This window comes from Pseudophryne corroboree, chromosome 10 (genome assembly GCF_028390025.1).
Source record: "Pseudophryne corroboree isolate aPseCor3 chromosome 10, aPseCor3.hap2, whole genome shotgun sequence".
In the NCBI taxonomy this organism is placed as follows: domain Eukaryota; kingdom Metazoa; phylum Chordata; class Amphibia; order Anura; family Myobatrachidae; genus Pseudophryne; species Pseudophryne corroboree.
In genome coordinates, this window is record NC_086453.1 from 312,178,611 (window position 1) to 312,205,942 (window position 27,332).

The 27,332-nt window shown below is 47.1% G+C and overlaps 1 protein-coding gene across 1 annotated transcript in view; it reads right to left on the reverse strand.

The window, feature by feature from the left end:
* The window catches only part of VPS11 (VPS11 core subunit of CORVET and HOPS complexes), a 49,688-nt gene extending 23,977 nt beyond the window's left edge, over window positions 1-25,711 (reverse strand). The window contains exons 1-11 of the mRNA XM_063943470.1: window positions 25,501-25,711; window positions 17,681-17,825; window positions 10,255-10,390; window positions 7,335-7,498; window positions 6,966-7,198; window positions 6,617-6,824; window positions 5,291-5,442; window positions 3,149-3,335; window positions 2,697-2,840; window positions 2,439-2,603; window positions 2,126-2,287 (exon numbers count right to left, since the gene is read on the reverse strand). Of these exons, the coding sequence (XP_063799540.1) occupies window positions 2,126-2,287; window positions 2,439-2,603; window positions 2,697-2,840; window positions 3,149-3,335; window positions 5,291-5,442; window positions 6,617-6,824; window positions 6,966-7,198; window positions 7,335-7,498; window positions 10,255-10,390; window positions 17,681-17,825; window positions 25,501-25,646 (1,842 nt within the window). The 5' untranslated portion in view covers window positions 25,647-25,711. The remainder of the gene's footprint in view (window positions 1-2,125; window positions 2,288-2,438; window positions 2,604-2,696; window positions 2,841-3,148; window positions 3,336-5,290; window positions 5,443-6,616; window positions 6,825-6,965; window positions 7,199-7,334; window positions 7,499-10,254; window positions 10,391-17,680; window positions 17,826-25,500) is intronic.
* Between the last annotated feature and the right edge of the window lie 1,621 nt (window positions 25,712-27,332).

The window sequence follows — 27,332 nt, forward strand, 5'->3', positions numbered from 1 at the left end:
ACTTTTTGCAGCCATGCAAACGCATAGTCGCCGCCCACTGGGGAGTGTATTTTAGCTTTGTAAGTGTGCGAACGCTTTTGCAGCTGAGCACTACAAAAACAGTTTGTGCAGTTTCTGAGTAGGTCTGAACTTACTCATCCCTTGCGATCACTTCAGCATGTTCTTGCCCGGAATTGACGTCAGACACCCGCCCTGCAAACGCTTGGACACGCCTGCGTTTTTCCAAACACTCCCAGAAAACGGTCAGTTGACACCCATAAACGCCCTCTTCCTGTCAATCTTCTTACTATCGGCTGTGCGAATGGATTCTTTGTTAAATCCATCACTCAGCAACGATCCGCGTTGTACCTGTACGACGTGCCTGCGCATTGCTGTGCATACGCATGCGCAGTTTTGCAGAGTTTTGACCTGATCGCAGCGCTGCAAAAAGTTGCTAGCGAGCGATCAACACGGAATGTCCCTCATTGATCGGAAATCCATGGGAACATCTACCTGTATTCAGATTTGGCTGCATCTTGGTGACTGTGCCACCGCCAGCTCTCCAATTATGAGAGTAGCAGTCGGCCCTAGTATCTGCATTTGCACTAACCTTACAGTATCCCAGGTTTCCCCTTCACTAAGGGGGCCCCCTGGCCGGAGCAGCACACTGCTGCACTGTTGGAGAAGCGCTAAGTGCAGCCTCTGTTACTGCACAGCTGCCACCAGACACTAGGGTGGCTCATTTACTAAAGTGAGTGTTTATAGAAGCGGAGATGCTGTCCATAGCAACCAATCAGAATCTACTTATTTATCTAGCATATTCTAGAAGATCATAGCTACAATCTGCACGTTAGTAAATATACCCCTAGGACTCCTATCCACTTACCACAATTTACAAGATCAGCTGCTTGTTGCAACTGCTGGTCTCTGACTGCAGCACAGTGACGGTGCACCCACTGTTGCTGAAGTAACAGGGCCACCAGCCACATCCCAGGGGACCTGCCAACACCTGTAAGGGAAGCTCAGATAACTCCAGCTGGTGGCCACCATCCTTTGCTGAAGTGAGTGACGGCATCACATGCCACTGTTGTAGTATAGGTAGCGGAGTCCCAGGCAGTGCCGATAAGAGGGGGAGGCCCAGAGGACTGGGTGTCGGGCCCCCTGCAGTCCTGGCCACAAAACACGCCATAATCCTTGTGGTTAGTCCCATTGCATAGAAGATGACCTTCCTATCTGCCGATCTTGCACAATTAAGCACCTTGCATCTTTTAAACCCATCTTTTGCATACATTTTTCTTGGCTATTTAACATATCCTCAGGATAGCTGCTCCACCTACAGCATGAAACTTTTGCATCTCCCCCTCCAGTTGTATCAATCCTATCTTTAAAGATTTTCAGGGGGGATGACTGTTCTCCTGGACAGTCTAGCGCAGAGCTGGCCAAGGCAGTCCTCGAGATCTACCAACAGTTCACATTTTCCAGACCACCTAGCTGGTGCACAGGTGTAGTCATTACTAATTAAGATGTGCTGCATTCATTCCTAACTGTTGGTAGATCTCGAGGACCGGTTTGGCCAGCCCTGGTCTAGCGCTTGCTCTACCTACCTTTGGCCAGTGCGTCTCTGTCCTTAGCCTGATTAAAAGAAAAGGAGTACACCCAAGCTAGCCTGTTGAGGCATTTCTCTGGGTGTTTCCATACTTCCCCGACGACCCTTTAATAAACCTAATATGGGGAAATTGATTTTTATTTGACCCCTGAAAAAGTGATTCTTGTACTTGTGTTTCTTATGTTCATAAATATGCACTGTTTTATTCTTTAATCGATTGCTTATTGAACATGTATTAAATTGGATTCATCAGAGGCTGAAGCTGAGCCATCATCAAGTAAGTCGAATACATCAGAATGTGTCTTCTTTCCCGTCCTGACGCTAGAGGGGTGGATTAACTCTATTATATCTGCCATGGAGGAGGTTAAAAAAATCCATTAAGATGCACATGAAAGATTAGCGTCACCCACTAATCATTTAGCATGTCAAGACCCAAGGCAGATCTTGAGAAGTACACAAAAACATGCAGTGTCATTTGGGGGCACCCTGTGCACCAGACAACACAGACCAGCACCAGGTTTCTAGAGGGCCAGAACTTACTTGCGGGTCTTTCTCGTGTGCCCAGTTCTGTAAACGTAACTCCAGCAAGGTGTCATACACTCCCTGTGGGGAATCGCTCTGCACACGTGTCATATGCTCTAGAAAGGTCTTCAGTTCACAGGGATTGTTAGCAAAAATGGGGATGAACTCCTCAGGGTTGGCCTACATGAGAAGGGTAATAGATGAATGGATAAGTAAGAAGATTTAGGGAAGAAGATAGGTTAAAGGGTAACAATAGAACACCTGTGACATTATGTTATACATGCCACAGATTTCTCTACCATACACAAATACATTTCATGGAGCATCTCACCCGCTTCCCTTCTCCATGCTGGGGTAAGCTGGTGCACAGATCATTCAATAGCTGGGTTGTTTCATTGGGCACATGAGACATGAGGATTTTCCCATAACACTTCATATTACTCTCAGCCTGAGGAAATGGAAGGCGGCCAATGTATCTTAGAGCTTCTTGGAAGTTCTGTAATAGAAGACAGTCAAGTAAACGTGGTGCACTATAAATATAAAGCCTTGTTGCCGAGTATTGTCTTCCTAGATGTGACAATGAGGTCACCTTAATGTCTTCCAGCTGAATCTTCAAGTACCATTCATGATGGGCATGCTTCTCTGCCAAGTAGAGGGCATGGGAATGGTATCCAGCCTGACGAAGAACCTTGATTGCTATTTCCACATCAAAATGTACCTCATCTTCACTCGCCTGAGGACAGAAATACAAAAACAATTCAATTACTTTTTTTGCGTGCAAATCTACAAAACAAGGAAGCCATGTATTATCGTGCCAGTAACAATGCGAGATTATCAGATCCCCATAGCAGGACTAATGTGACAGTTGGGGTGGGCCAAGGGCGGGTGTCCTTATATCCTAGAATATTAGCTTCAGGATCTATGTCCTTGGTGCACCACAATGAAACGAGCAAGAAAATACAACTCAATTTATTTGAAGCAACACAAGATGGAGTTAAGAACTACTAGACATATGATCAGTAATAAGACAATTTTGCTCACCTTGATGAATTCCTCCAGGTGGGCACTGTCCTTCAGCTTAGTGTAGCAGTTCAGCAGGAGAGTGGTGTGGTCTGCGTTGGCCAGAGACTGAAGATGCAGGGCTTGGAGGTATGCTGTCAGATTGTGTATCCTCTGGGCATCGAGAAATTTCCGGATGACATAGGAAGGCTCTAACTTGCCAATTGTCCTATTGAGATAAAAAAAAAAAGTGGATCTGGTGAATACTGGGGAGCCATTGAGAATGCAAGACTGTCTGAGGGGGGAAAGGTTGGTTTCTTTAGCAGGACATTAAGGAAGTTCAAATAATTACCAGAGACATAAAAGAAAGACTATCTGAAACGTTCTTTAAACTGTATATAACAGCAGCTTTTCTGACACACTAGCTATGGGTCCTCTAGCCTGTGGATGTAACATAGCAACAAACTGCAACAACATAGATACATGGTAAGTAAAGTAATGCCATAACATTCCCCACTGATGGCTGTAATTGCATGACTGCTACTTAAGAATACTGAGGGATAAACCTATGGAAAACAAAGTAGCACAGTAACATGATTATTACCTAAGGGGTACTAAAATACGGTATCCGGACTCCAGGTCGACAACAAAAAGGTCGACACACCTTAGGTCGCCACCAATTGGTCGACACACCTTAGGTCGACATGGGCAAAAGGTCGATAGGAACAAGGTCGACACGGAAAAAGGTCGACATGAGTTTTTCACAATTTTTTTCTTTTTTGGAACTTTTTCATACTTAACGATCCATGTGGACTACGATTGGAACGGTAATCTGTGCCGAGCGAAGCGGAGCGAAGGCACCATGCCCGAAGCATGGCGGGCGAAGCGAGCCATGCGAGGGGACGCGGTGCACTAATTGGGGTTCCCGGTCACGCTACGAAGAAAACAACACCAAAAAAACATAAAAAAACCTCATGTCGACCTTTGTCCATGTCGACCTAAGGTGTGTCGACCAACTGGCGTCGACCTAAGGTGTGTCGACCTTTTTGTTGCCGACCTGGAGTCCCAGACCCCTAAAATACTGCATAATATAAGAAACGACAGGTACATATAGGGTTTGGATGGCTTAATTACAATCTATACAAAATTATACTATACTGAGATATAGACTGAAAGTCAAGCAATGTATTACCATGTGAAAATCTGAGGAGATTCCATGTTACATATGATAATTTTATTTATATAGCGCTCTGTCTCCAATAGGACTCAAGGCGCATAGAATATACTATATATTTATTAGGCTGTACTTGTGCACATACGATACAATCAAGCTGAGTGAGGTATTAATTAAGTCACCAGTGCCTAAGCATGGATATCCTTAAAACCTGGACTGTTGGGGTGCCTTGAGGACCACGTTTTGGAGCCTCTGCCTAATAGGCCCTACACACTGGCCGACATCACTGCACGATATGAACGGTCTTGTTCATTAATGAACGAGATAACGTTCATATCGTGCAGTGTGGAGGCTCCAGCGATGAACGATGCGCGGCCCCGCGCTCGTTCATCGCTGGTGTCCCGTCGGCTGTGCATGCAGGCCAATATGGACGATCTCGTCCATATTTGCCGCATTTCTATGGAGCCGTGTGACGGGGGGAGTGAAGTAAAGGGCGCTACACAATGGCCGATCCGCTGCCGAGCTGCCCGACGGCGGATACGGCCGACGGGTGACCCGGCTGCAGGGGGAAGGGGGGTACTGCAGGCAAATATGGACGATCTCGTCCATATTGGCCTGCATGCACAGCCAATGGGGCACCAGCGATGAACGGGCGCAGGGCCGCACCTCGTTAATCGCTGGTGCCTCCACACTGCACGATATGAACGTTATCTCGTTCATTAATGAACGAGATCGTTCATATCGTGCAGTGATGTCGGCCAGTGTGTAGGGCCTATAACTTTACTCCCCCCGTCACTGCCCCCCCCGCCGCCGGGTCGCCCGTATCCGCCGTCGGGCAGCTCGGCGGCGGATCGGCTAATGTGTAGGGCCCATTACACATTAATGATAATTAACCTCACATAAGCACCCGCTGCCTACCACCTAAACAGTGCTAATTATCATTAATCTCCAAATTCAATCCGTGCCGTAAGCAGGTGACACTTGGGTCAGGTACCACAAATCAGACATACCGGATATACTGCTGGATAGCCCCGTCATGATCCCCTTTACAGTATAAGTGGTCTCCGTACTGGCGGAAGATCTCGGATAATCCATCGCTGTCCAGATGCTGACCCTTGGCCAGAGAAATGGCCATCACATAAAGATTCTTCTTAAAGAGCATCTATACGGACACAACAAAATACACTGATACCACAGCAGAACGCAACATTTACTCTACATAATGTTTCCAAACATAATTTTATATATATATATATATATATATATATATATATATAATATATATTTTAGTGGAAGCGACACTTCTGACAGAGCAACGGCATAATTCTGTCACTTCTACATATATAATTGTTAGCGTTGATGGCTAATCTTAGGAGCGAATGCAGAGCTGCAGACAGGTCTGTTCTGTGGATGGAGTTTGCAATTGTTAGGACTGTGCATCCTCTGCACCCAGACATATGCATCTATGGGCAAGTACAGGCGATGCAACATGGGATTCACCTGTAGGATAAACTGAGCGAGGCTGTGTCCTGGGTGAGAGAGCTGAATGTGGGCTATGCAGAGATCGCTCAAATTTCTGATGGTACTCTCGCACTAGGTATAGTGAGGCGGATGGACAGGGATGGTGCGGCCACATAGATGCTTACAGGCAAATATCCATATTTACTTCTGTGCACACAGTGTATGTGCAATTTTCACAGTGCTCTGTGTCCTACTGCAGCGTCACAACATATCAAAAAGAAAACGAGGATCATTTGCAAGGAGCAGATTCAAATATGCGTGAGGTTTCTTCTGAACCGTGCGTGGTGTGTGACTGTGAACACTGCAGGTAATTAAAGGAGGGAACTTGCTTATTTCTTCCTGCATCGCTATGGTGGGGGTACAACCAGAAACACACGATCCTCCTTCTCACATAACACGCAACGATCCTCCTTCCCACATAACCCGCAACGATCCTCCTTCCCACATAACACGCATTATATTAACATGTGAATGCCAACATACAGGGATATTCAATTACAGTCGGAAGTTCCGACAGGGCTGAAAGACGGCACTTTCAGTCGTTAATCTGAACTTTCCGACACTTCAACATTCAACTGAAGTGCCGTTTTTCCGACCTGTCAAAAATTCCGACAAGTCGAAAAACACATGAATGAGCGGAATCTTTGCTCACCCCCCCATAAGAGAGGGCGGAAATGAATGGTCAGAATGGGAGGGGAAAGGGGAAAAAAATGGCCACTACTTTATACTGAAGTGTCGGATTCTCTCCATCGGAGAGGATGCGACTGAGATTGAATATCCCCCTCAATCTTTCCGTCCCCAAACACTTACAGTACCTCTAGTTTGGTCTGTGTGTCCTTCTCATGTAAGGCATGCAGGAGACCGTCCCTTGTCAGCACATAGAGAGATCCCCACTCTGCCAAAACATCCACCACCTCTGTCAGCACACAGCTGTATGCGATAAACTTGTTTCCCAGGTCATATATAGTCAGCGTCTGTCTATCAGCTGCATGGCCATCTCCCGCACGCCCAGCAAAATCTGATCTGTGAGTGTAAGAAACTGGTGGTTGATGGGAAGGAAGCATTGGACAATCTCAGCTGCAACTGTTTGAGAATTAAAATGCATGCAACACATAAAATCAAGATATTGGTGGAATGCATGGGGATTCCCATCGGTCGCCATACCTGTCTCTTGATACAATTATCAGGTAACCCCGATACCAGTGCACAATCAGCTTCTGCCCTTCAAAAGCAAAGCAGGGCCCTCTCTCATCTGGCTGGTACAGATACACACATTCATTACCCGCCACTACAAACTGCATGTCTTGAGATGGGTCCGTCAAGGCTGAGCAGCGCAGCCCGCAGCCGTGAGAATCCAACTCTGTGTATGGGTAATCCTTCTGGGTCAGCTCATATGCCTGCAAGGGATGCAAAAGGACTCTAATGAAAATAAAACCTAGGAGATCACAGACCAGGCTAATAGAACCCTGGAGGTCCAAATAGCCAGTGACTGAGCATTCGATCAGCTAATAAACCACAAGCTACAGGGCTTACCCGCACACTCTCTGTTGTGACCACAAAGAGATGGGTAGTCTTGCCAGTTTGCCTGAAGGCCATGCCTGTGACGGGATAACTCCCCTCCTGCAGAATCTGAGTCTTACTATGCCTGTCACGAGTTATATCGCCCTTCGTTAAGACAACACTTCCATCTGCAAATCCTAAGACATGAGGGATAAAGAAAGTAAGGAGAGGTGAAGGAGACACAAGACACAGGAAATGCACTTTGTGGGAACATTCCTGCAAACACAACGCAAGACAATGCATCCAGACTTATTTTAGTATTATTGTAGTGACACTATGTTGCTTCTGCTTTATCAGTCTGAGGCCCATCTGATGGTCATACAGGATGTACCACTCTGTATATGGCACCAGGGGCTAAATTCATACTAGGAGCCTGGAGGAGAGATAGTAGTTGGTGCTCACCCACCTCCATTCGCATTCACTACCAACACCCTGTCCCAGCAGCACCCAGACACACACTCCTTCTAGGGGAGAGTAGATGGTGGGGGGGTACTAATTAACTGGGCCCGGCTTGTTAGAAGGACCAGTCCAGGTCATCTGCTAAGGGGGCCATGGCACTCCTGTGCCCCCCTGTACGGCTGCAAGGAGGGAAGGGAGGGGGGGTGTTGGGGTGGGGGGATACTGTGCGCTTAAGAGGAAGTCTCTCCCCATAGATGCTGACTGGTGTGGGAGGGGCCCTGTCTCCTGCAGATTACGTTAAATCTCCACATTCACTTCACCGACCCAGCAGCACCCAGACAGGGAGAGGGAGGACCGGGGAACATGCCCGCTGGGCTCCCTGATTATTTCTGCTCTGGGACGTATAAGGCAGATCCTGGAGCAAAGGAGGAGATCAGCGTGCCCAGAGGTGGTCCCTTTGTCTCCTGTACTTACGCCCCTACATGGCACATGGTCATACAGGTTGTACCACTCTGACATGGCACACGTCTGATGATCACACAGGTTACACTACTCTGTCACACTGTCAACACGTGTACATAGGTCACTAATAGTTCTAATGAAAGCTAATATTTGCACAAAATATCTTCTAGGGTTTTCTTTTAGTACTGCGAGCACAGAAATGCCTTTCCATCAATCCAAATAGTAAGTACCTGTTTCTGCACATCTTCAAAATGCTAAACTAGTGGGAAAGCAGCTTGCTGTGAAATGCACAGACTGTGACAACAAATTACAACTTATATAAGTTATTGGAAAAATATATCTAAATGCAGTGAATACCAACTGTCCCATTACCAAGCAGTCTATTGCAAGGCTTCACTGGAGCAACAGCAAATGGTGTTAGAAGTGGGAGCAGCCGGACAGATAGCGTCACAGAGACATTGCCATGTGTTACCAACAGCACCAAGCAACATGAGCCGCAAGAGGCCAGTCATGGCCAAATATTCAAAACGGACTTTCATGTATCCTGTTATTTTAGTAAATATGTATGTTTGGGACAAATATAGTCAATGGCAGCCACTTATTTCGCACTGGAACACTGGTCTCCTCTCATATTTTAACTGGCTTTAATGTGTTTAGATCTAGAATACTATCAGTATATTATTAAAATTAAATGTACCCTATATAGGGAAAAACTGGGTCACTCTCCTATTTACAGTACTCCCATTGACCTCTCCCCCTCTTACTATGTGATTATTTGTGAATGTCATCTATTCCTTATATTAGAAATGTCTTGTATGCTCATGTTGCTTATTTAGTAACCGGTTAACTGGGTGCTGTCATCACTGTTGTTATTGTACCTGGCTCCCCTAATGTTTTTTTCCCCTTTCTCTTCGTTCTGTACCCCCCAATTACATGACAACTATGTTTTTCTTTAATAAAAAACAATGTTTAAAAAACAGAAAAACAAAAGATTATGGTTAAAATATAGCTGTGGTTTAATAACTGTGATGCCTGATCATTCTATTTACAGTGTATGTGCATGTAAAGTAACTACCTTATCTGTGAAAGTATATTTTGAATAGATTTTTTAAAATCCGTTTCAGATTCAGTAATATCATGCCAAGATCACAGGTTTTATCACAATTCTCCAGCTATGCCAATTTATAAGGGAACTTTACTATATACCTTTTTTTACGGTTAACAGTACTACAGCGCATATCTGCAACATGTGCATTATAAATAATACATGTCCACACTGCTGACATGTCTTTTAAAAAGCAATTTATTCATCCTCATACAGTATGCTTAATCTCTCTTACTGCTCTAAAGGGTCAATTCTCAGTAAAGTGCTGTCAGAAACCTGGCACCTCACAGGCAGCAAAATCACTGATGTTCCCCAACACCTCATCAGGGTGTGTGGCAAAATAAGCCACGTTTCGCTACCGTACTTGCACTGAATCCCCCCCAATCAGAAAATATACATACTAGTGCTGGCAGATTGCGTCTCTTGGCCAAAGCACTGGGCTATAGGGTATAGATCCGATTTGGTCACATGCATCAGTGCTCAAACCGAATAGTTGATTGGCACTTGACGTCTAGAGGGCAGATGGCATGAGGGATCGTCAAAGATAACACACATAAGCCTACTGTATAGCTGTGATCTGCTGAACAACAGTAAGCATAGCAAAATGTAATACATTGCTTTCAGCTGGATCCATCCTGCTGCTATACCATGCGTCTGGATAGACTGGCAGCAATACACAGTGCTCTTATACAAAGATGACAACGTCCCATCCGCTGATTTGAACCCAGAGCTTCAAGAAGGTGCTAGAGAAATAAGTAGAATTTGATTGATTGGTTGCTATGGGCAACATCACCACTTCTATAAGCCCACACTTTAGTAAATATACCCCTAACTCCGCATTATCTGGAGCGATGCATTTATCCAGCCTGAGCTGCAATAAATATAGTCCTAGGTGTTCCACATCACAGCGATTCATGCAACACTTACCAATAGCCATGAAGTTGAGGTTTTCATGAACAGTGATGCAGGATACTACAGTGGGCTTATTGCCAGGAATGGCAGGAAAGATTCTAGTGCATAGTGGGGTACCCCCATCCCGCTTCTCCAAGTTCCAAACCTTCACCTGACAAAAACGAGATTTATGGTAAGAACTTACCTTTGTTAAATCTCTTTCTGCGAGGTACACTGGGCTCCACAAGGATTGGACAATGGGGTGTAGAGTAGGATCTTGATCCGAGGCACCAACAGGCTCAAAGCTTTGACTGTTCCCAGAATGCACAGCGCCGCCTCCTCTATAACCCCGCCTCTGTGCACAGGAGCTCAGTTTTTAGTTAACCAGCCCAATGCAGTAGCAGGAAAAGAGACGACAACGGTTAGTAGCCACATACATCACACTCTCACGACAGGAAAAGTGTCTGCGGCTAATGCCATACCAACCCAAAGAAGCTAAGTGCGTCAGGGTGGGCGCCTTGTGGAGCCCAGTGTACCTCGCAGAAAGAGATTTAACAAAGGTAAGTTCTTACCATAAATATAATTTTCTGCTGCGGGGTACACTCGGCTCCACAAGGATTGGACAATGGGGATGTCCTAAAGCAGTTCCTTATGGGAGGGGATGCACTGTAGCGAACACAAGAACCCGGCATCCAAAGGAAGCATCCTGGGAAGCGGCGGTATCGAAGGCATAGAACCTAATGAACGTGTTCACTGAGGACCACGTAGCCGCTTTGCACAATTGGTCAAGGGTCGCACCACGTTGGGCCGCCCAAGAAGGTCCAACAGACCGAGTAGAATGGGCCGTAATGTGAACAGGAGCTGACAGACCAGCCTTCACATAAGCATGCGCAATCACCATTCTAATCCACCTGGCCAGGGTCTGCTTGTGAGCAGGCCAGCCACGTTTGTGAAATCCAAACAAAACAAAGAGAGAATCAGATTTTCGAACAGAAGCAGTTCTCTTCACATAGATATGGAGAGCCCGTACCACATCCAAAGACCTCTCTTTGGGAGACAGATCAGGAGAGACAAGGGCCGGAACCACAATCTCCTGATTAAGGTGGAACGAAGAAACCACCTTAGGTAAATATCCAGGACGAGTCCTAAGAACCGCCCGGTCACGGTGAAAAATCAGATATGGGGAACTACAAGACAAGGCACCCAGATCCGACACTCTTCTAGCAGAGGCAATAGCCAGCAAGAACACCACCTTAGGGGAAAGCCACTTTAGGTCAGCTGAACCCAGGGGTTAAAACGGAGGCTCCTGCAACGCCTCCAAAACCATCGACAAGTCCCAAGGAGCCACAGGCGGGACATAGGGAGGTTGGATACGCAACACACCCTGAGTGAAAGTATGATCATCAGGTAAAGTCGCAATTTTTCTCTGAAACCACACCAACAAGGCAGAAATATGAACCTTGAGGGAGGCCAGACGCAGGCCTAAATCTAGGCCCTGCTGCAGAAAAGCCAAAAGTTTGGCTGTACTAAACTTGGAAGCGTCATAATTATTAGATGCGCACCAAACAAAGTAGGAATGCCAGACCCTATAGTAAATCCGAGCAGAAGCCGGTTTCCGGGCCCACAACATACTTTTAATGACCTCTTCAGAAAAACCCTTAGCCCTCAAGACGGAAGCTTCAAAAGCCACGCCGTCAAAGACAGCCGGGCTAGGTCCTAGTAGACACAGGGGCCCTGAACGAGGAGGTCTGGGTGTTGTGGAAGCAGAAGTGGACGCTCTGACGATAGGCCTTGCAGGTCTGAGAACCAGTGCCGTCTGGGCCACGCCGGAGCTATGAGAAGCAGATTTCCTTTTTCTTGCTTGAACTTCCGAATTACCCTGGGTAGGAGTGACACCGGAGGGAACACGTACGGCAGCCTAAACCTCCACGGCACCGCCAGCGCATCCACAAATGCTGCTTGAGGATCCATTGTTCTTGCTCCGAAGACCGGTACCTTGTGATTGTGTCGAGACGCCATCAGATCTACATCTGGAAGACCTCACTTTTCCACTAGGAGTTGAAACACTTCTGGATGGAGGCTCCACTCGCCGGCATGCACGTCCTGACGACTGAGAAAGTCAGCTTCCCAATTTAGGACTCCCGGAATGAAGATTGACGATATGGCCGGTAGATGGCGTTCCGCCCAACGTAGAATCCGTGAGACTTCCTTCATTGCTGAACGGCTTCGAGTGCAGCCTTGATGATGATTTATTTAAGCCACAGTGGTGGCGTTGTCCGACTGTATTTGAACAGGACGGTTCTGAATTAAATGCTGGGCCAGGTTCAACGCATTGAAGACCGCCCGCAATTCCAGAATGTTGATCGAGAGGAGAGACTACTCCTTGGTCCACCGACCCTGAAGGGAGTGTTGCTCCAGCACCGCGCCCCAACCTCTTAGACTGGCCTCTGTCGTCAACAGGACCCAGTTGGATATCCAGAAGGGATGGCCCCTGCACAACTGTTGGTCCCGGAGCCACCAAAGTAGCGACAGACGGACCTCCGGAGTCAATGAGATCATGTGAGACCTGATCCGGTGGGGCAGGCCGTCCCACTTGGCTAGAATCAGCCTCTGGAGGGGGCGAGAATGGAATTGAGCATACTCCACCATGTCGAATGCTGACACCATGAGGCCCAGCACCTGCATTGCCGAATGTATCGACACTTGTGGACGAGAAAGGAAGCAACGAATCCTGTCCTGAAGCTTCAGGACTTTCTCCCGAGAGAAGAACAACCGCTGGTTGTGAGTGTCCAATAGCGCTCCCAGGTGCACCATGCTCTGAGCAGGGACCAGGGAGGATTTCTTCCAGTTGATGAGCCACCCGTGGGCTTGTAGAAACCGGACCGTCATATCCAGATGACACAGGAGAAGTTCTGGGGAATTTGCCAGGATTAACAAGTCGTCCAGGTACGGCAGTATCCTGACCCCTTGACGGCGGAGTACCACCGTCATCACCGCCATTACTTTGGTGAAGACTCGCGGAGCCGTTGTCAAACCAAAAGGTAATGCCTGAAACTGGTAATGAAGGTTGCCAATAGCGAACCTCAGGTATTGCCGATGTGACGCTGCTATATGAATATGCAGGTAAGCATCCTGTATATCCAGGGAGACCATGTAGTCCCCAGGTTCCAAGGCCAGAACTATAGAGCGAAGGGTTTCCATACGGAACCTGGAAACCTTTACAAACCTGTTCAATGCCTTGAGGTTGAGAATGGGCCGGGAGGACCCATTCGGTTTCGGGACTAGAAACAGCGGAGAATAGTACCCCTGGCCCCTCTGAGCAAGAGGCACCTGTACTACGACTTCTGTATCCAGGAGGGTCTGTACCACCAAATGCAGAGTGTTTGCCTTTGTCTGGTCCGGCGGGACGTCTGTCTGGCAAAATCGATGAGGGGGTCGGTTTTTGAAGGCTATGGCGTAACCTCGAGTGACGACTTCCCGTACCCAGGCATCTGAAGTGGTCTTCAACCATTCCTGGGTATACCCTAGAAGCCGGCCCCCCACCCTGGGATCCCCCAGGGGGAGGCCCGCCCCGTCATGCGGCAGGCTTATCGGTCTTGGAAGCTGGCTGACGGGCAGCCCAGGCTCTTTTGGGCTTCGGCTTACCAGGTTTGGAAGTGCGGGCCTGCTTGTGGTACACCTGACCTTTTGCTTTACCTGAAGGGCGAAAGGACGTACCTTTAGCCTTCGACACAGAAGGAGCGGTATTTGGTAGACAGGCAGTTTTGGCAGTAGCCAAGTCAGCCACTATCTTATTTAAATCCTCCCCAAACAGAATATCTCCCTTGAAAGGGAGTACCTCCAGGGTTTTTCTAGAGTCCAGATCCACAGACCAGGATCTCAGCCACAATATCCGGCGAGCCAGGACTGACGTAGTAGAGGCCTTGGCTGCTAGGATACCGGCATCGGAAGCCGCCTAATTAATAGAGCGAGAAGCTGTGACAATATATGACAAGCATTGTTTAGCATGGTCTGAGGAGATTTCAGTATCTAACTCCAAGGCCCACGCTTCAATAGCCTCGGCAGCCCATGTAGCTGCAATAGTGGGCCTTTGTGCAGCACCCGTGAGGGTGTAAATCGCTTTCAGACAACCCTCCACACGCTTATCCGTAGGCTCTTTTAGAGACGTGACGGTAGTGACAGGCAGAGCTGAGGAAACCACCATCCTAGCCACATGTGAGTCCACTGGAGGAGGCGTTTCCCAATTCTTAGACAGCTCGGGCGCGAGGGGATAGAGAGCCATCATTTTCTTGTGAGGCACAAACTTCATACCCGGGTTTTCCCAGGGTTCCTGACGTATATCCATTAGGTGGTCAGAGTGAGGTAAAACTTGTTTAACCACCTTCTGACGCTTGAACCCATCTGGTTTCTTAGGAGGGACGGATGGCTCGGGATCATCCGTAATCTGTAGAATTAACTTAATAGCCTCCACAAGATCAAGAACATCCACATGTGAACTACCCTCCCCATCAGCTGTATCTGAGTCAGAACCTGTGGGGTCAGTATATGGGCCGTCTTCATCAGACGAGGTGTCAGTGACAGCAGTGGATTGTGAGGAGACAAGCGCTCGCTTCGAGGACCTCTTGGACTTAGGCGAGCGATGGTCAGACTTATTAGTAGTCAGGGACTGGTTCAACTTCTTTAACTGAGCAGATAAATCGTCCGCCCACGGAGAGTTAGCTGCAGGGACCACATACGGTTGTACCAGCATTGGGGGTCCCATAGGGGGTGTAGGTTTATGAACTAGCGTATGCAGAAGCGTGGAAAAAGCGGCCCACGGTGGGTCAGTATGTGCCTCCGTTGCCACAGTCCCACTGGGGGGCAAAGAGCCCCCCACAACTAGAGCCCACAGCTGCTATATTCTCCTCATATGGATCTGTGGCTTCAGCAACACCTGCAGTGTGTTCAGCCCCAGAATCGTTACCCTCAGAAGCAGACATGATATACTTGCAGTATGAGGTAACACAGTACAATTATCAGCAGCACTATACCTCTAAACCCAAACCCCTGCGCAGTGTAGTCAGCACCAGCAGAGATAAAGGAGAGATATGGTGACTAAATCACAGAGAAAAATACGTAATACAGTATATCTTTGTGAAAATCCTATATTAGATAAAACCTGACGCACCAAGCCCCCTCAGGTTATAGAATATAGGGATAGCAAGTTGAGTGAAAGACACAAAATGGACAACACTCAGCTATTAATGCACACACAAATAGTCACAGTTTGGGGGTAATTCCAAGTTGATCGCAGCAGGATTTTTTTTAGCAGTTGGGCAAAACCATGTGCACTGCAGGGGAGGCAGATATAACATGTGCAGAGAGAGTTAGATTTGGGTGTGGTGAGTTCAATCTGCAATCTAAATTGCAGTGAAAAAATAAAGCAGCCAGTATTTACCCTGCACAGAAATAAAATAACCCACCCAAATCTAACTCTCTCTGCACATGTTATGCCTCCCCTGTAGTGCACATGGTTTTGCACAACTGCTAAAAAAAATTCCTGCTGCGATCAACTTGGAATTACCCCCTTTGTACAATGCAGAGGTTATTACTGACAATAATACTGCACTGGACTAGCTTACACAGCTATATAACAATAGATATAACAGTACACAGTAAGAACTGGATGTATATCACAGGGTAATTGTACTATAAAACCCTGACTAAGTGCACTCTTTCTTACTAACACTGACTAAAAAAGGCAGATAGAATACTTAAGTGTCATGTAAAGTCACAGCACTGACAACCAGGCGGCTTTACATAGGAGGATTTGCCCAAGCAGTCCCAGGAACAGTGAGCTGAGGGATAATGGCGCCGCAGACACTGACAGGGAGTGAGGAAAAGACAGAGATGCAGCTCCAGGGCGGGAACACTTGCTGGAAATGGCGCCCTGGGGCTGGGGGAGGGGCTTCCGGTCTAAGTCTTATCCCCTCTGCTGGCAAAACCACCGGGTACTGTGGGCGATATAAGAATTGGTTTAGAGAGAAAGCCTGACCTGCGCCCATGCCCTGGTGATCTAGTGGGATAGCCTGTATCCACAGTGTCCACCGCCAGCGCGCGCGGCCCGCTTCCCACTGACCGCGCTGGATCGCGATAAAGACCGAGTCCCGTAAGCGGGACCCACTTACCACCTCCCGAAGCGCGGCCACGCGATCCTGGAGAGCCCCAGCCGTGCGTGTCTAACATGAAGAAAACCGGAGCCTCCACTGTAGGTACCCGGCAACCAGGGCTCGGGAGTGTACAGCGCCGCTGGGGAGAGCTGGAGCTGCAGCAGTGAATGTCACAAGACATTTACCACCACTGCTGCCCTTGAAGTCTTCACTTTTTACCTCATAAAAAGCTTTTCTTAGGGCTGCCTGAAGCAGCCCCTCTGTTAAGTGCCTGCTTAATGCAGCACCAACTTACAAAACTGAGCTCCTGTGCAGGGAAGCGGGGTTATAGAGGAGGCGGCGCTGTGCATTCTGGGAACAGTCAAAGCTTTGAGCCTGTTGGTGCCTCGGATCAAGATCCTACTCTACACCCCATTGTCCAATCCTTGTGGAGCCCAGTGTACCCCGCAGCAGAAATATGAAAAATAAAGGTTAAAATAAAAAGGGAACCGGTCGTTAGGTCGACAGTCATTAGGTCGACCACTATTGGTCGACATGCAGTAGGTCGCCAGGGTTTCTAGGTCGACATGAGTTTTTCAATTGTTTCCATTTTTCCTACTTTATGATCCACGTGGACTACAATTGGGAATAGTAACCTGTGCCGAGCAATGGGACGCGGTACACATATTGGGGTTCCCGGTAACTAGACGAAGAAAACTGCACTTTTTTTTTTTTTTTAAACTCATGTCGACTTTTTTTCATGTCGAACTACTGCATATCAACCAATAGTGGTCGACCTAACGACCCAAGTCTGTGACCGCTGTCACCAAGGAGGGAAAGATTACAGCCTCCCCATATGGTCTGGACCATTCCGTTTTTTACCCCATCCTCACTTCACATGGGGAGGCTGTAGTCTCTCCCTGCCAGTCTCCCCAGTGACAGCTGTGACAACAGACACCCCTTCACCCACTGCAGGTCACCGGTCCAATCTGGCATTCAGGGGAGATATGGCGTTTTTCGGCACTTAGAGATGACGTCATCTCCAAGCGCCGACACTGCACCTATGTGGAGCGTTCACGGTGGCAACCCAGGATTATCCCAGATCGGTGCCACAATGGGAATGGGATAAGTCCCAGGTCAGACCCAGCTTGGAACAGTGTTCCAAATCCCAGGTCAGACCCTTGACTTTGGTAGAAAAGCGGTATAACTTGATTAAATGGTAATACCCCCCCAGTACACGTGTATCTGATGTGGTAATGAATATAGGTAACATTTCTTAACGCAACAGTTTATGCAATATCATCCTACAAGAAAACAGAACAAACAAAACTTACCACAGGATTCACACCCTCCTCATCCTCTCCTACAGAAACAAGGATATTGTGCTGTTTAAGTTGATGAAGGTGGGTGACACGTAGTTTGTAAGCCTGGAATGAGTTGAGCTGAAGGGAACGAGGGAGGAACCAGATTTGTCCTGTCATATCTGATTCTCAGTTAAAGACGTCACTTACACATCACACTGGGGTACAATTTTAATGTTAACATTTAACCTTTTGATGATCCATTTAAGGTCACAAAGAATGTTCAAACCCTCATCATCCCTGCATGGAGCTAACAGTCTAATTCTTAACCACAAACTAACATCAACCTACAAGAATGTTAGTGGACTGTAGGAGGAATCTGGAGAACATGAAAGACACCGAGTACACTTGGCAAGTACATATGAACCGAACGCAGATGGCGCCCTGGTCAGAATAGAATCCATGCCCCCGGCACTGTGAGGCAGCAGTGCTAAGGGTACAGTCAGAAAAGGAGGTCATAATCCGGTCGCTATTTCTTATCTGATAGAGAAAATGGCAATTTTATAATTGGGGGGGGGGGGGGGGGGATTACCCCATATAAACACACTCCAGACCACCACAAACATCATCTGCAAACCCACCCAACTGCCTCTTATTCAAACGCTGGTAACTACGGACGGAATACGGTCGTTAGGTCGACACAGCTTAGGTCAACCACTGAAGGTCGACATATCAAGAGGTCGACATGAGTTTTTCACTTTTTTTCCCCATTTTTTAGATTTTTTTCATACTTTACGATCCACACGGACTACGATTGGGAATAGTAACCTGTGCCGAGCGCTGCGGTAGCGGCGCGAGGCACTTTGCCCGAAGCATGGCGAGTGAAGTGAGCCATGCGAGGGGACACGGTGCACTAATTGGGCTTCCCGGTCACTTTACGAAGAAAACTACGCCAAAAACAGTCAAAAAACCCATGTCAACCTTTTGACCTGTCGACTTAATACATGTCAACCTGACCATGTCGACCTATTGTCCATGTCGACCTTCCATGGTCGACCTAAGTTGTGTCTATCCAACGACCCATTTCCCTACGGACTTTAGACCTGGTCCCCGGACACATTTCTGCAATTAATGTATCTCCATGACATGGAGTGGATGTGCGCCAATTACCAGCTGGACCCTGTATCTTATTTATCCTACTGGCACTGTTCATACGCTCAAACAGCTGACGACTTAGCCCAGGGCCCAGTCAGCTGGTCACACACACACACACACACCACTCTCGTCTCTGCCTAGCAACAAATTCATCACCGGTCTAGGATCCCAAACACGGCAACCAAACTGGGCATCACTAGGAACTGGCAACAGAAGCAAAAAGGATCCTGCACAGAAACTTAATTTGCATCTATATGATGTTTAAAGAAACATACACACATGCATAAATCCCTTTCAATTAGAATATTTCTGGCTGGTAGGGCTCCCAAGAGTCATGTGTATAGTACTACAAAGGAAAAGAAAGAACTCTTTCGCTGGGGCACTTTTAATGGGGTTAGGCAGGTTACTATTCCCAATCGTAGTCCATGTGGATCGTAAAGTATGAAAAAGTAAAAATTCAAAAAATTTAAAAAACGCATGTTTACCTTTTTCCATGTCGACCTAATGCATGTCGACCAATAGTGGTCAACCTAATGACCATAACCCCTTTTAATGTATGTATAGTATGTACGTACGTACGTACGTACGTACGTACGTACGTACATACATACGTATGTATTAAAATGTAACTTTTAATAAATGCTCATTTAAAAAAAAGTTTCTTGTGTCTCAAATAATCTTCTATCCACCCTCCTGAAGTCACCTAAAAACATTTACATTTGAATAAGGTATACATGAGTTTCCACTACTGACAGCAAATATACAGAGTGGAGACAGAGTCCTATTTTCCTGTGAGTCTGAGTAAAGCACTCAGCTCCGTGTGTCAGTGGGAAGCACATTCTTAATGGTATTTGTAATCCGCAAAAATATCTTCTGAATGAGAGATTCCTGATCATCAATACAAACAATAAAAGGCAGATGGACCAGAGAGAATGTCTCAAATACTCACCCATGGTAGGGTAGGATAATTGTATATGCAGTAGATATCTGTCCATTTACATCAGTAATACCCCTATCACACAGCCAATGCCAGATCCCACCCGGTAATTGGAAACGGGTCCTTCCCGGGTGCGATCCGGCATTGGACCCTACAGCAGGCTTCCCTGACCCGGCAATATGCCGGGCAGGTTGCCATAGCGGCGGGGGGTCGGAGCCGGCAGCGGGGGCGGCGATGGGAGATGAGCTCATCTCTGCGCCACCTCTCTTTATTGTAGTGAACGGGTCCCGGGTCATATCGACCCGGGAACCTATTCACGCTGCCACTGACCTGGTATTCAACCCAGGAATAACACTGCTTTAATCCCGGGTTGAATTACCGGGTCAGGTGACCTGGGATTTCGACCATGGCCCTTTCACACCGCACACCGACCCGTGTCAACCCAGCAATATGCCAGGTCGATACCGGGTTATTTGTGCGGTGTTAAAGGGGTATAAGATGACATATCCAGACAAATAATACCCCCTTCACACCGCCACCTATGAACACGAGTTTATCGCACATGAACGCGCAAAACCCGTGTTCATGTGTGGTGTGAAAGGGTGCCGGGGTTGAAATACTGGGTCGAGTGACACGTGTTCAACCCAGATCACTGTGTGGTGTGAACGGGAGCCGTGTCGAAGCGACCCGTTTCCCATTCACTCTCTATGTACGGGCGGCGCCTGAAGATCATGTGATCTCCAAGCGCCGTCACCACTGATGTCAGCAACCCGGCAATATGACGGGCTGCTGACTGCGGTGTGAAAGGTGGCTGAGGCAAGTCGCACCCTGGAAGTTCCAGTGTCAGGCTCCCAGGTGCGACCCGCTTCAGGCGGTGTGAAAGGGGTATTATTAAGCTGCAGTAAATACAATGGGGTATATGCAATTGCGGTCGAATTCCCGAAATTGTCGAATTTCGGGTCATTTTCGACCAAAAAAAAAAATCGCCTATGCAATTCAGTGCTTTCCGACCAAAAAACGGACTTTCAAAATTCGACTTTTTGAAATTCGAATTTTTGCAAATTCGACTTTTCTGCAATGATACAAGTGCTGCAATTCGACCAAAGCATATTCAATTCAAGTTTGGAAATTCGACAGCAGTGCTTTTAGACAGCAAATTCGTCATTTTCAATCCGCCACACTTTGGAGGGTGAAAACAAATAAAAAAAATTTAAACATGTTTTTTTTTGTGTTTTTTTTAGGGGGAATAGCAGATCTATTTATATTAGAAGGGATTAGGTACTTTTTTTTTTTTTTTTTTTGGAGGCACAAATATTATTTATATATTTTTTAAAATATTTTTTTTTTTTTTTATGCTGGAACGGTGAAATCATAAAAAAAAATGGCGTGGGGTCCCCCCTCCAAAGCATAACCAGCCTCGGGCTCTTCGAGCTGGTCCTGGTTCTAAAAATGCGGGGGAAAAATTGACAGGGGATCCCCCGTATTTTTAAAACCAGCACCGGGCTCTGCGCCTGGTGCTGGTGCCAAAAATACGGGGGACAAAAAGAGTAGGGGTCCCCCGTATTTTTAACACCAGCATCGGGCTCCACTAGCTGGACAGATAATGCCACAGCCGGGGGTCACTTTTATGCCGTGCCCTGCGGCCGTGGCATTAAATATCCAACTAGTCACCCCTGGCCGGGGTACCCTGGGGGAGTGGGGACCCCTTCAATCAAGGGGTCCCCCCCCCCAGCCACCCAAGGGCCAGGGGTGAAGCCCGAGGCTGTCCCCCCCCATCCAATGGGCTGCGGATGGGGGGGCTGATAGCCTTTTGTGATAATAAAAAGATATTGTTTTTTCCAGTAGTACTACAAGTCCCAGCAAGCCTCCCCCGCAAGCTGGTACTTGGAGAACCACAAGTACCAGCATGCGGGAGAAAAACGGGCCCGCTGGTACCTGTAGTACTACTGGGGAAAAAATACCCAAATAAAAACAGGACACACACACCGTCGACAGTAAAACTTTATTTCATACGTCGACACACACATACTTACCTATGTTCACACGCCGACATCGGTCCTCTTCTCCATGTAGAATCCACGGATACCTGAAAAGAAAAGATCAATATACTCACCTCAGCCATGGTCCAGAGATAAATCCACGTACTTGGCAAAAAAACAAACCGAACACCCGCTCCATGCCGGACTGAAAGGGGTCCCATGCTGACACATGGGACATCTTTCCACGAATGAGACCTGTCAGTGACAGCTGTCACAGAAAGGTCTCTAAGCCAATCAGGAAGCGCAACTTCGTTGCGCTCACCTGATTGGCTGTGCGCTGTCTGTACTGTGACAGCACATCGCAAAGCCGCTCCATTACTTTCAATGGTGGGAACTTAGTGGCTAGCGGTAAGGTCACCCGCCGGTCAGCGGCTGACCGGCGGGTGACCCCACCGCTACCCGCAAAGTTCCCACCATTGAAAGTAATGGAGCGGCTTTGCGATGTGCTGTCACAGTACAGACAGCGCACAGCCAATCAGGTGAGCGCCACGGAAGTAGCGCTTCCTGATTGACTGAAGGGACTTCAGTGACAGGAGTCACGTGATGTCCCGGCATTCGGGAGAAAGGGGTCTGATGTGAAAGCATTGGACCCCTTTCTAGTCCGGTATGGAGCGGGTATTTGCGTTTTCTTTTTTTTTTTTACAAGTACGTGGATTTATCTCTCTGGACGTGGATTTATCTCTGGACGCTGGAAGGCGAGTATCATTTTTTCACAGGTACCCTCGGATCGTCGGAGACCGTGGCAGTCGGCGTGTCAACATAGGTAAGTATGTGTGTGTCGGTAGTGTGTAATAAAGTTTTACTGTCACGGTGTGTGTGTCCTGTTTTTTTGGGGGTATTTTTTTCCCAGTAGTACTACAGGTACCAGCGGGCCCGTTTTTCTCCCGCATGCTGGTACTTGTGGTTCTCCAAGTACCAGCTTGCGGGGGAGGCTTGCTGGGACTTGTAGTACTACTGGAAAAAACAATATCTTTTTATTATCACAAAAGGCTATCAGCCCCCCCATCCGCAGCCCATTGGATGGGGGGGGGACAGCCTCGGGCTTCACCCCTGGCCCTTGGGTGGCTGGGGGGGGGGACCCCTTGATTGAAGGGGTCCCCACTCCCCCAGGGTACCCCGGCCAGGGGTGACTAGTTGGATATTTATGCCACGGCCGCAGGGCATGGCATAAAAGTGACCCCCGGCTGTGGCATTATCTGTCCAGCTAGTGGAGCCCGATGCTGGTGTTAAAAATACGGGGGACCCCTACTCTTTTTGTCCCCCGTATTTTTGGCACCAGCACCAGGCGCAGAGCCCGGTGCTGGTTTTAAAAATACGGGGGATCCCTGCCCAATTTTTCCCCTGCATTTTTAGAACCAGGACCAGCTCGAAGAGCCCGAGGCTGGTTATGCTTTGGAGGGGGGACCCCACGCCATTTTTTTTTCGGGTTTTTCCCGTTTTTTCCCGTTTTTTAAAATCGCGGCAAAATCCGCCAATTTTCGCCCGCGATTCTGGCGAATCCGTTTTTCATTGAATATGGTGAATTCCGGAAGCCACCTTCCGGAATTCACCTGGCGAATTTAGTCGAATTAAAAAACGGCGAAAAATTGCCGTGAATTGCATATACCCCAATGAATCTCAAAGCACCCTGCAGGTGTGAGTAACCACCTTGACTAGTACCATTCACTCTGTGATGGCTAACCTCATATTCGTGTAACAGTATCACCTTTTGCGCACATAACAGTGATGCTACAATGACATAAGATTAAACACCTCAATTCAAATCATTATGATTTTTTTTTGTGCGTAAATATATGGTCAGAATGACCTAAAGAATGCAGATATTAGAGTCCATGCAGTTGACACCCCACTTCTGCTTTTCATATGTGCGCTATCCTAGCAGTGAACAGCTGAGTGAGAGCGTGTAGGGGGACAGCCAAACTCCGATAGAAATAAGGAAAGAAGACTGGATCTGCTTTGCAATATTGCACCACCTCTATCACCTCTGGTAGTGTAATCTAGTGCAGGGAGACAGTAGGCTGGCCCCACAATGACAGTCCAACGTCAGGAAGCAGTTAGAGAGGTAGGTGGCATAATATAAGGATGTGCAGAGGTTATAGCGTTAGATCACATGCATATGAACAGACATGAGATACACCAGCTTCACATGAAATAGTGCAGAACCATTAATATGTTATCTACTCAGACACAGTGGACTGAAATAAAAACATTAAAGCAATAATTCCAGATACAAATACCAGGAGCAATCTGGGGGTCCAGCCCATGCACAGACCGAGACCACCGTACCACAAATAGACGCGCGTTTCACCTGAGTGTGGCTTGTTCACCTTGTCCATCACTAGGAACTGTTAGAGGAACTAAAGGGCCCTACACACTTAGTAATAATAAAGGACGATATGAACGATAAATCATTCAGTGTGGATGCATCAACGATGAATGATGTGCGTCCCCGCAGTCGTTCATCGTTTATTCATGCAAGCCAATTTGGACGATATCGATGCAATGTAATGTCATATCGTCCAAATCGGACATAAAACTTGTTCAGTGTGTATATATAAAATTGTGTGGGGGGGAGAATAAATAAATTTAAAAAAAATAAAAAAATCGGCAAACGATAATATCATTGGTCATCAAAATCAGCCAAATCACCAATAGTGTAGGGCCCTTAAGTCTACAAATCGCTGGCAGATCTACATAACAAAGCCCAGGCAGACCGTCCTAAATTACACATGAAGCACAAAGCTACTCTCTCTGATGCAGAGGCCATATAGACAGACACAGAGCTAGAGGCACACGAGCTACACCAACATATACAGTATATAGTAATGTACAAAAGAGTAGATGCTAGATTCAAGTGGCCTAAGGGACCTTTTACGTCAGGGGGAGGAGGCACGACACAAGTGGGAGGAGCTAGGCCAGCAGGATAGTTCCTCTACTATCCACGCCACCAACTATTACCTTTAGTAATCAAAGCCCGAAGTGTGGTGAGCGTATTTTTCGGGTACCCTGTTCTGCCATGTCTCCTCCCCTAGTGACATCAGAAGGTCCCTTCTCCCACTCCGATTTAGAACCAACCTGTACAAAATGTCTGGCTCTGCCAATAACAATAATTATGGCACAGGTGCATTGCACAAACAGCAATGATACACTTCTCCGGTGGTGCAGCGCTTATGTACTTATGCTAGGGTACATGGCGAGTTTAAATTACAGTATGTTAGCGTACCCCATGTCATGCACGTCTTGCAGCTAGATTTATATATATATATATATATATATATATATATATATATATATATATATATAATCCAAGACGGGGTGCGAGTCCCCGAAACGTGGAAGGAGTAAATATTGATTGCTGAACCAGATCCTGCAGTGCCGTGTTTTGTGTTCTGCTGTATGCAGAAAACACTTGGATTCTACATAAATTATACAAGGCACGCAGGCAGCTGAACTTTTGTATGGGAGTGCCGAATCAACTTGCAAATTATATATATATATATATATATATATATATATATATATATATATATATATATATATATATATATATACACACATACATACATACATACATACAGATAGATAGACAGACAGTCAGCCAGCCAGCCAGCCAGCCCGGACACTGTCCTACCACTATTAACAGTAAGTACTACCATTTCTTATTACAGTTACTATCCACATAATTAAAGCCCATAAATGACTCAGTAAGACAGTAGCCAAGGATATCCCCGAAGAGCAGGCTGCCCCGGCCGGAGTCGCAGACGGTGAGCCCTGGCGGCAGGGTCAGGGGCTTCCCTCCCTCCCCGGGCAGCCGTACGGACTCTTTCTCGAAGAAAATAAAGCGCCGCCACTGCAGATAAGCCGCCATCTTTCCTTCTTCCGTACAGGGGAGTCACATGACTCCAGGATGATAACACGTGACGTGACGATCTGTCAAAGAGCCTTCCTGCCGGCCAGTATACTACCAGTTCCAGGGCTACTGCTTGGGACACGGGTAGCGACACTGGCAGCCATGTTTGCTGTGGGCAGAATGCCCAATTATTGATTATGAAGCTGTATTACTGTTATAATAATAGTATAGGGCGACTTAAACCATAATTGACCATTAAAACTTTTTATTCCAGCAACTATATGAAAATCAACCATACCGCAGTGACCAAGTATAATGTTTTATCATCCTATGGAGTCCATTCTGTTCCAAATGATGGCTTGCGTTTTAACTACTTTGCCAGCACTTAATTTGCACCCATGCCACAGATATGTGTCTGACAAGCTGCAATGTTGGGCTGCCATAGGAAATGGTGATGTGTGCAGCTGAGACATAATAGCTCATTCAGTCAAACACAGTGTCAGTCCTCTCCAAGGTTATATCTACCTCAGGCCATATATACAAGTAGTGGGGCTCTCACAGAGAACAGAGGAACGGGTAATAGGGTAGTCAAACTGCATAAATTCAGAAATTCTCATCTTAAAGGCATAAGGGTGCATAGCACGCCACTTGCTGCATCTTTCCTGAAATGACACGCGTTTCGCTATGTATAAGTGGCCTGAGTTAGATACACTATTATTTGTAGGGGCGGGTTAATATTCATTTTTTTGATCGATCCTAGAAGTGTGATGTATCAATCGAATAAATCCAAAAATCATGCAACTGGCCCCGATGTTCTTTTACCAATTCCCTGGGGTCTTCAATGTTACTGCACAGGCATTGCCTTTTCTTTTGTGTTACCTTTCCATAACATGCCAACAGCGGGTGTAAACAATTTTAAATCTGGAAATGATCAATGAATAAAGGAGATTTATGGTAAGAACTTACCTTTGTTAAATCTCTTTCTGCGAGGTACACTGGGTTCCACAGGGAATAACATTGGGGTTTAGATTAGGATCTTGATCCGAGGCACCAACAGGCTAAAAGCTTTGACTGTTCCCAGAATGCATAGCGCCGCCTCCTCTATAACCCCGCCTCCATGCACAGGAGCTCAATTTTGTTAACTAGTCCAATGCAGTAGCAGGTAAAAGAGACGACAACAGTTAGTAGCCACATACACCACATTGTCACGAAAGGAGAAGGTGTCAGCGGCTAATGCCATACAAACCCAAAGAAGCTAAGTGCGTCAGGGTGGGCGCCCTGTGGAAACCAGTGTACCTCGCAAAAAGAGATTTAACAAAGGTAAGTTTTTACCATAAATCTCCACTGGGGTTCCACAGGGAATAACATCGGGGATGTCCTAAAGCAGTTCGTTATGGGGACGCACTGCAGCGGGCACAAGAACCCGGCGTCTAAAGGAAGCATCCTGGGAGGCGGCAGAATCGAAGGCATAGAAGCTTATGAACGTGTTCACTGAGGACCACGTCGTCGCCTTGCACAATTGTTCAAGTGTCGCACCACAGCAGGCCGCCCAAGAAGGTCCAACTGACCAAGTAGAATGGGCCTTGATAGTAGCAGGAGCTGGACGACCAGCCTGTACATAAGCATGTGCAATCACCATTCTAATCCACCTGGCCAAGGTCTGCTTGTGAGCAGGCCAGCCACGTTTGTGAAAACCAAACAGTA